Source organism: Achroia grisella, unplaced genomic scaffold, assembly GCF_030625045.1.
Source record: "Achroia grisella isolate CSIRO2021 unplaced genomic scaffold, CSIRO_AGI_Agris_v1 utg445, whole genome shotgun sequence".
Taxonomy (NCBI): Eukaryota; Metazoa; Arthropoda; class Insecta; order Lepidoptera; family Pyralidae; genus Achroia; species Achroia grisella.
This window is the reverse complement of record NW_026712860.1, coordinates 2213796-2223946: the sequence shown is the minus strand read 5'-3', so window position 1 is coordinate 2223946 and position 10151 is coordinate 2213796. Positions and strand designations below refer to the sequence as shown.

The 10151-nt window shown below is 31.0% G+C and overlaps 1 protein-coding gene across 3 annotated transcripts; it reads right to left on the bottom strand.

Moving 5' to 3' along the window:
• Window positions 1-808: 808 nt before the first annotated feature.
• LOC131845011 (uncharacterized) lies at window positions 809-9673 on the bottom strand. Of its 3 annotated transcripts, none has more exons than XM_059194023.1 (10): window positions 9188-9673; window positions 7386-7549; window positions 6731-6924; window positions 5239-5454; window positions 4565-4736; window positions 3568-3742; window positions 2568-3228; window positions 2226-2341; window positions 1270-1468; window positions 809-899 (listed from the first exon to the last, which is right to left on the bottom strand). In XM_059194023.1, exons 1-9 carry the CDS (start codon window positions 9416-9418, stop codon window positions 1307-1309), a joined length of 2091 nt encoding a protein of 696 aa, XP_059050006.1. In that variant the 5' UTR covers window positions 9419-9673; the 3' UTR covers window positions 809-899; window positions 1270-1306. The 3 variants fall into 3 exon arrangements, with proteins under 3 accessions (XP_059050006.1, XP_059050007.1, XP_059050008.1); XM_059194024.1 differs by having other exon boundaries at window positions 7386-7507; XM_059194025.1 differs by lacking the exons at window positions 809-899; window positions 2226-2341 and having other exon boundaries at window positions 1322-1468.
• Window positions 9674-10151: the final 478 nt, after the last annotated feature.

Genomic DNA, 10151 nt, shown 5'->3' with positions numbered 1-10151 from the left:
ACCTATTATACAAATAATTAAATTCTGATAAGTTAACGTAGCGTGATTAAGCAATAAACAACTAAATAACTTTATAATTAACACTCATGCGTCACTCTGTAATCATATCATAGATGATATCTCTACAAACTTCATATAAAACGTAACTAGATTTATATTAAAATTTAATAGAATAGAATTACTTAATTCAAGTAAAGCCAAATGTAATTACTTTTCAGTAGCCGCACTTTTTTAATACACAACTGATTAGGAAAGCAATTTCAGAATACCAAGAACGAGCACGAAACTTGTTTGTTGTTTTTGTGTTGAATAAAGTCAAAATACATACATATATGTGAAATCAATGTACCAGATGTTAGAAAAAATATGGAGTGATATTAGTGGAGAGATATTAGAAGAAATTGGAGTAAAAAAATATCAGAAATAACAAATTTTAATATTGGTATGATGACAGTCTCGGTGGGCTAGCTGTTTAAGACAGCGACTTACTTCCAATGGTCGCGGGTTCGATTCCTCGAAATATATTATTAATGCTCCATCAGCAATTAATATCAAAATAGAGGGCAAAGGATTACCATTCGCTTAGGGGTACATGATAACTATTTGCTATCATATGTGGTTCATTCTCGTAGGTTTCAGGTAACTTAAAAGTTAATGATCTTATGCAGAAAAATTATTTCTTTCTGACAGAGATTATAATTGACATAGCATATTATTTGTATGCTTAATTAAACAATGGTCCCAAAATAAATAACTTTAATATTACGTAAATTGAATACAAATACAATTAATCATAATTGAAGTACCGCTGGTAAGATAAATTAATTCCTCATTTTAATTATGATCCCAATTAATTTTCTGTATTGGTTGTACTGACAGTTGTACCGGAGTGTCAGATGCTGGAACAAAATATATACCTCTATATTAAATAAATACTAACTTAATATTTTTCATAATCGAACGGTGAATAATGATGAATACTTGTAATTTCATGTACATACAAGAAATTACAAGTAAAAAGCATCCTGAGTTTTACAAAATAACAAAATGCTCATAGTGAGGTTCATATATGTGGGCGACGGTTACCGTTTCTCTTTACTATCAGATTATTTGCTATTGTAATTACATACGAATTCATTTGCAACTGAAAATTGTACAACATAAAAATATTGAATTACATAACTCAAGTCTCTTTAACACACCATTTATTAGAAAGCAAATTAATTACAACAATAATAGTTTTATTAATCTTCTAAGATTTAGACTTACTAGATATTGTACATTTCATATTGGTAATCAGTTATAACTATCCACGAGCAGCGTCCTCATGAGTGACAGGTGGTATAGGCCGAGGTGCAACACATAGCTCCAACCTGAAACTGTTCAGTTCTGATGCAGAAGGCATCTCACTGCGACACGGAACTGGTCGAAATTTGCCGGATATTATACGGCCGATTTTCAATACAGCCTGCAATTGATTATTATTGTTATAAATACTTAAGAAGTAGACTGTATTATTTAAATCCTATAGGGAGTACACAAAGAGAGAGAGGTTCGGTAGTCTAGAGTCATACCCTTATTTGCATTTCTTGTTTCACCTAACTCATTCCAAGACAGGCAAGTTTCGGAACATTCTTAAGTTAATTGTTAGACATTATATTATACAGTACATATTCTATCTGAAATTCGAAGTATTCTGAGTCAATAATTTAATGATCTGTTTCATTTAAAGATCTTTTAAATATTATCTATATTTCATGTATCACAAACGAACTCTTAACAGTATCTAGAAACAAAACTCAGTCCAAATCGTTTATAACTTATTGCCTGTAGTATAATGCTGTAGAATGTTTGAAAATTATTCTCCAAAGGAATAAAATTAAATTCTAGTTCAAAGTTTAGAATGTACTTAATGCTAACATTTATATTACATTATCACTTGCGTAATCTACCAGTAAGTAGGTATTCAGGATTCATTACTACTAAAATTGTTTAACAGACTCCAGTTATTTTTTATCTGACAAGGTAGATAACAATGCTTTTCAGATTTCGCAATAACGATTTCTGTGATGAATTCCAACAATATATTTGGGCCGAAATTCAATGCTTATTCTTTTTAAATCATATCACTAGTTTACAAGAAATATTAAAATTTAATAATTTGTATTCAGCAAATTCTATTAGTTATATTGTTTGTTATAATAGTAAATTATTAAATGTCTTACAGATCTAGTGGGTATTGGAAGAGCTGGACGGACGTAAATAGGCGGGCAAGCCAAAAGAATTGCCAACGGTACGTACATCTTCAGAATACTGAATGGCTTAGTTGCAGAAAGAAATTCTATAACAATTTTGGATTATTAATTAATTAAGAATATTATATCATTTGCTCTTTAAAATAAATAGTAATAACCACTTATTAAACTTGAAACGTTTTTTATGATTTCCAGAACGCAATCTAAAAATAACGACATCTAGAAATATGATTGTCAGTAATATTTTGCTGATAGTTGCTCTTAGATACTCTTATATATAATATAAGGATATTCAGAAACATAGAATTATACCTGGATAAATTCGGGTCGAATATTTAGCTGAGCTAGAAAATACTGGTTTCACAGTCGGATAAAAATCTTGTGTCATTTCCCATATTTTTAATAGAGCTCCATCCGTGGGACCTTCTAGGTAAAATATTACTTGATCACCGACATCAAGTGCAAACCCAGTCAGTACAATGTCTCTCTTACTAGATGCTATAAGCTCGTCATTCATTTTGGATATTTCTCGTAGCATTACCATAACACTTTCTGTGTCATCAATAAGCGCAAATAACCGTGAGAAACTCAAGGCTAGGCCTTTAGGTCGACATCCAACTAATCCCAATGATACCCCTAATGTCATTTGTGCTTGCAAAACTAAGTACGATGGGACGATGAAGTCAGGCTTTATGGCTACTCCGATAGCATTAATATCATTTGTACAAAGCTCCTCGCGTCCTAAGTTCGCAGTTGACGCAGAAGGTGGATACAAAGGATACTCTCCACTTATAAATTCATTAGTTCCTGTTGCTAACTTTCGTCCATCAATTTTGGTAACTGCTATAAGTATATCGGTATCTTCGTTAGGTAATTTCGGTGGTGAGGTAAGGCCAAAATTATGGTCGCCTTTTAAATAACCAAAAAACATTGGGTTGCTGTTAGATGCACTTATTTCCCGTATTCCACGTAACTGAAAGGTATATATAGAAAAATACTTATAATAAACTAGAACCTAAAGATTTCTTATTTAGGCATCTACATATATATTTTTTTCGTATACGCTCTATCGCCTATATCGATCAACGATATAAAAGAAAGATTAACATTTCGTTCATTAATACTAATATTAAATACATTGTATTTATTTAATGAGATATATTTTAAAATAAATTTGTTTAAATAATCACAATCCCTAAACTACATAATGCATAATAATCTTACTTTTAAGATCAAAATGACACAAGTTATAATCTTTAATGTTATATATTCGTAAAACTATATTGTAGATATTATAAAATACAATACATACTTGAATTTCAAACGGATTATCTAAAAATGTCGCTGTGACTTGTGCCGCCATTGCGTTCTCCAAAGGTAATACATGATGGTCTTGAAATTTTATTTCACTCTTAGATTTTATCATATTCACCTTTGAATCCTGTTTCCAGCTTGCAATTTTCCATCTTGTGTAGAGTTGCGTTATTCTAAAATATAGGTAATAACATATCTATATTTTTTACATTCTAAATGCTTAGATTATTCTTACCAGAAGTACTTCTTGTAAATACTAGTCAAATTTTAAATAAATTAATCTTAATCAATAATAGAAATAATAACCGTTTTAGATTTTCAAAATAAATTGAATTCAAAATAAGTCCTAAATTATTGTCACAAAATGGCATAATTGCTTTCTAAACAGAAACGATTTTTTTCATAAAAGCCGATATCTTAATTTTTTGATATTACCTATACATTGGGAAAATATGGCTGGCTATAAGTCCATAATATGATATATGGCTGGCTATAATAAAACTATAGTATATTGTTCCTGAAACGGCTAAAATCTGAAAAACCTGATGTGAGTTTACTTGGAAAAGAATTGGTGGATTTCATAAATTTCCTCTCTCATGAATCTATTAATCCCTGCAATATTAATAGCAACGGAAATTGACGAAATAATAGTAGGTATTCTAATTTATTATACCAAGGGCATAATTCAATATGTTACAGCAAAGTCAATATAGTGTAATTATATGTACAAGTGATAAGAAGAACAAAGAGGTAAATATGGGTAAATTCCAGGAACTTTATTCTTATTAAATTTATTTTTTAAAAAGAGTTCATCAAAATCTTTAGTTTGCAAATTAATGTTATAAAGGGTCATAATCAAGCTTATCAAACATTTTTTCTGTAAAACATTTATTAAATACTGTAATATTAGAGAATGACTGAAATAATGATATATTACTATAAATTTAGATTACTATCTAAAAAAGTATTTTTTTTAACAGTTAAAATATATTAACCTGAGTTTTTTTAAATCATTAAACGGTATGTCATATAATGTTTCTATATTCACAAATAGTATAGGTAAATCATCTTGAGCTGGTAAATTATTGCTACTAATTAAAGTTATAATTTCTCCAAGTTCCGGTGGCCGGTCACCGCATATTTCAAAGGGTGTTATTCTGCCTGTACCTGTAAAATAGTACTTGGGTATTGATTCGATATCTCGAATTTTGTATTTGATTTCATTAAAATAAAAATCAGATCGATGTTGCTATTCATGTTGTTATGCCAATAATTGTTATGGTTAGATGACATTCATAGTATCAAATTAAATTTAATTATTTGATTGATTTAGATACAATTAAGTCAACGAAATAATGAATAAAAATATTATTCTTTAAATAGATTTCTTAAAATATCTTTTAACTTTAAACTTATATATCACTCAAGTTATATGAATTACGTTGTTAAATTCATTCGACTTCTTGAAATATTGATTTTTCGAGTGTATATCCAATTATATCAAGTGGACTGCTTATTAGTAAGTCATGCAAGGATACAATTATTTAGCTCGGTATGCTATTGATTAATAAATAAACATATGAACGTTTCACTTTGATCTTATACTGAATGCTCTAATTTATTTCGAAAAGAATAATAAAACACAATAGATGAAAATAAAATATTTTACCTGCTAGGATGTTGTCACCTGGCAGTTTAATTTCAAATTTTATTTTCGTAACATCATTAACTTTTTTCTTTTCTTTCTCTTTAACTATTTTAGAATCGGGCCTATATCTTGTCTTTGAATCTTCCGGTTCTGGTATCTCTTCGATTTCTTCTGGTAAACCTCTGCTAAGAATAATTTCTTGCACATTGCAAATAACTGTATCCTTATGCCGGACATCTAAAAATAAACTAACTTAGTCGTAATAAATAATATGCGAAATGAACAAATTATATAAAAATGACTGATTTTCAAATAAGGGTACGCTGTCCTATAATAAACTAAATAGGTAGCTAATATCTCTAGGGATAACCCACATCTGAGTCAATTTAGAAAAGTTTGTTACTTAGGTTGAGCTTATCTGAAATCTAACTTGGGATATCATCCAAACGAATCAACGTATACCAGAGACTACGTGTTCTTAAAAACTTCCATAGAATATATGATATAATATGAAATGAGGAATGAAAGAGTCATGAAAATGTGGTAACATTAAAAACAGTATGTAGTATTATTTTATCTGTGTAGAAAAGTAATATGACGCATAACATTGTTACAAAACGATATTGGATAGGTATCGAATTAATGTTTTCAGATTTGGAGCGATACTTCGTACATGAAGAGGTGCTTAAGATGGCCCGAAATTGGATTGGAATCGAGTACCTGAAAGAACTCGCCTAACGGATACTCGACTGAGTCATGCTCCATGAAGCGAACTGAAGTACATGTTTTAGTATAAAGAAACGTGGGAATTCCTGCCATATACTTTTAGGTATTTTATTTTTTAAAAAATAGCAAAGAAAAATACCATACACACAGATTCAATTGAGTCATTTTCAATATCGTAGACCTATTAAACTGTTGGAGTAATAAGGTAACAATTTGTCAATTTGTTGCACATTTGTAGATTTCACTATTTTGTCTATGGTTATCCTATACTGTCATTCCTCGCTAATAAACAGACATTCATTTTTAAGGCTGTTGACGATGCTAATCATCTCTAGTTAAATGATCCAAATTTTTTCATGTCGACAAGATTCGTGTCCTCTAAAAATGGGTGAGTATATAGATATGGAAAACTATTTTTTTTCTAGAATAGGACAATACATACATATATCAAGAGGATACGGAGGTGTGGGTGACAGAATAAGAAATTATAATTCCAAACATGATAGAGATATATAAAAGTAGGTATTTATTTGCCTAATTACAGTTCTCACGTTGATCCTTTATTCTCTAAAAGTACCTGGTACGTGGTACCAGGGATATTCTCTTGACTATATTTTACTATACATATATACACAACTACTCTTAGTTTCCACTGTGTGAAAAAATAGGCCTGCATGACAGAACTTTTAGGACTGGTCCTGAAGTTTCGAAGATTATAATACATATAAATCATAAAAACTCAGTTATCGTTTGTTATAAAAGAACAATTAAATTTATGCCAAAATACCTGTCACAGGGAATGGTTTATCAAATAAACCATCTAAATAAGATGCAGGTATGTAATTTTCTACAGCCTCCCAAATTAAATCTTGTGCAAACTTTGACAAACTTTCTTCGGCCTCCATGACAGCGGCAAAATATCTAAGTTCCCCAAATTTCAAAGGGGGAAGGTATACTTCTGAGTTCTTGTCGTTCTTTGCGCTACAAATTTATAATGGACTGTGCTGTAGACATTGTATCTACCTACTTCGACCATAACAAATTTAAGCAGGTAGGTATATATCATGGTTGTTGTAATAGTGCTAAGTAATAAAATATGAACGAGTTTGTTGTCACTGACTACTGCAGCGTTATATATAATGTGATGAGGTGTCGCTTTGTACTTTGTACTTATTTCCTGTAGTATGTAGATATATAGTGATAGTAGATAGTGAATATAGAGATGTAATAATTGTACTATATTAGTATGTTTATTTTATAGTATGCTACATGGCTTATTAGAAAGGGTGCACTCAAGGGTGATGAATGTTGACAGAATTATTATAAGGACATTGTAATTGATTTTTACAATACCATTTAAAACATAATGTACAAAATAATGACAGCTATAAGTCCATAATATACAAAATAATGTGATCACAATGTATTTAATAAATTCTTACTTCGCTCCAAAAGCACCAGTGCCTGGGACTAGCGTAACCATAGCGGTATGCGCCTGCAGATCTAGGACCCTCACAGGAAATGCGTGGCGTATTGAGAATGCTATCCATCGACGTTGCAGGAACTGCCAAGTCCGAACCCAACCATATTGTAACCCGCACCAAATCTAATATTAAATAATTTATAAATAGTTTAAGCAAATACAAATACAATAAATTGTCGGATTTTTAGCACACCGGAACGTTTGTCAGAAATATAAATTTCAAAATACATATGTATTACATATGTATTTTTAAAAGAATTTGACCAAAAAAATACACATCCTTCTTGGAATGTCAGGCGGAGTAGTAAAACGTTAGGCCACAATCCTTTCAAATATTATTATATATAAAGTCAGAATATCAAAAGTCAGACGACCTTTATCAAATGCACTATAGCTGGTGTACCTACAGTGAAGCAGAGGTAGGTCGCTATTAATACATAAAAAAATATAAATAAAAATAAGACAAATCTTACTAATATTATAAACGCGAAAGTTTGTGTGTATGGAAGGATGTTTGCTCCTCTTTCATGCAAAAACTACTTAGGTACTGAACGGATTTTGATGAAACTTTACACAATAATATAGGTTATAAATTAGAATAACATGTAGGCTATAAATTTCATGCGGGTGAAATCGCGAGTACAGCTAGTACTATATACATTAAGGTTTGACATATTCTTTATTCTATACTTAATGACCGTCAGGTAGGAGAGCTCTCCATAAGTCCGTTGAAGTACCATCTGCTCTTGCTCCCTATCATTCGATGAAGCTCTAAAGGTCTGTGGCAAACAGCATTAGAATAGTTCGAAAAAAAATATTGGCATTAGGGTAACAAACAGTACGCATTAGTAAAGTGTACTATCTAGCGTACTAAAAATAAGTCTAAATATAGAATAAACATATTTATGGTTAAAGTTACATTACTAAAAAAATGTTTAATGGTCATATTTTCATCAGTACCTACCTATACCTATGTAAATAAGCATGTATACATGTTGCCATATAAACTTTACGCTTAGTTTATTTTAGACGTTAGTGTTGTATTGAATTAAAAGTACTTTATATTGTTATACTACTATTTCTATTTTTACTATATCACTCATAGTTTGTATTTTATCCTAAAGGAATCTACGTTCTAATTGACTAGATCTAACAGAACAAATATCCAATCACGGGAAGTGGCTTTTGTATTTTTGTAACGATTACTTATATTGACTAGGATTGTGTCCAACTAACTGCCGTGAGGATTTTGTGTATATGTTACGCAATATCTTCACCAAAACTTGACGGATATCGGTAATCTTTTCTTTGCAATAAGTCTACCTACGCAGGATTTTCTATGGCATTGGTTTCATAGAAATGTTATTCAATTACTGTGGACTAAGTTACCAATAGGCAGATATTAAAGTCAATCACTAGAAACATAGCACAATGAAAGTGTTACTTAATAGATTTATATTATCTTGTTTAATTCCGGTACAAGCCTAATTTTGACTGTTGGATGACCAGACTACGATGCTTAGCAATTAACACTAGGTTTCCAAGTTTATGCGAGCTCTAATACCTAATGGCCTGATGATGGATGATGCTTCATTCAGACGCGAAACACGTGTCGCAATATAAGCATAGATCCAATAACGATCAATCAACAATCAATAATCAATATATTTCATGTAAAACGAACGAAGTAGCGAACAAAAAATATCAATCTATAAGAAGTAAGTAGGAATAAGCTCGTGTAAATACACAAAGTATACGAACCTTAGCAGCATGCGGCCAAATCAGTACATCTAAGTCGTAACTACAACCAGGATATAAATTATACTGGATCTTCAACCCTTGTAAACAGGGCCCTAAATCCAGCCAACCTTCATTACAATCATGCCATACTTCAATACCAACTACTTCGACCGCAAAACTGAGGGTGAAGGTACTCTTGCAAAATTGGGACAAGTCGGCGATCACGTTCTTAGGCGCTCCAGCCTTGTTCATGATGTACCTTAATACTTATCTATCAAATACATTTATATTTAAAAAAACATCAATATCATATTAAGTAACTTAATTTTCCCAGTCAAGCCGTCTGCAAACTTTATTTATGTATCTCGAACTACACAATTTGGTACACTTGCAATTTATATGAGGCTATATTTCACTATTTGACATGAATTGAAGACATCAAGTTGAGCACAAACTAAATAGACGATACTACATACGGAGAGTAATCTATGAGATCGACCAGTTAAGTCTTATAGGACAATAAGTCTGATACTTTTAACTGTCAATTTTCAATAGTATCAGTACCTAACAAAGGAGTTCTATATTTATCAAATACTCCTTACTTGGAATTTAAATCACTATTATTTCTTACATAATTGTATATAGAGTATGTAATTTTACCTACTTGACACTTAACATGGGAAAGATACCAACAATACGAATTAAAGTAGTAAACGACACGAAATAAAAAACTATTATTATCTATATATAAGTAATAGTAAACAATCGGTCTGACCTAAAGATAGGTGCCAAATACCAAAAAATCTTAATTTCGTCAATTAACTCTCTGATTTTCGAAATTACTATTAAGTTTAGGCCCGTGGCAAACTTTATAAGAATTCAATTCTATAGAATAGGTACCCCAGACATATTAGAATGTTAAGTGACGTTAATGCCTCTACCCTACCTGGGAGGGGGGAAGGGGATTGTTAGTAATGTGGACTCA

Coding starts and splice junctions, on each gene's coding strand:
- LOC131845011 (XM_059194023.1), bottom strand. CDS start 9,418: ATGAACAAGGCTGGAGCGCCTAAGAACGTGATCGCCGACTTGTCCCAA. Junction 7,550..9,187: donor TTTGGCCGCATGCTGCTAAG/GTTCGTATACTT, acceptor ATTTAATATTAG/ATTTGGTGCGGGTTACAATA. Junction 3,229..3,567: donor ATAATCCGTTTGAAATTCAA/GTATGTATTGTA, acceptor TATACCTTTCAG/TTACGTGGAATACGGGAAAT.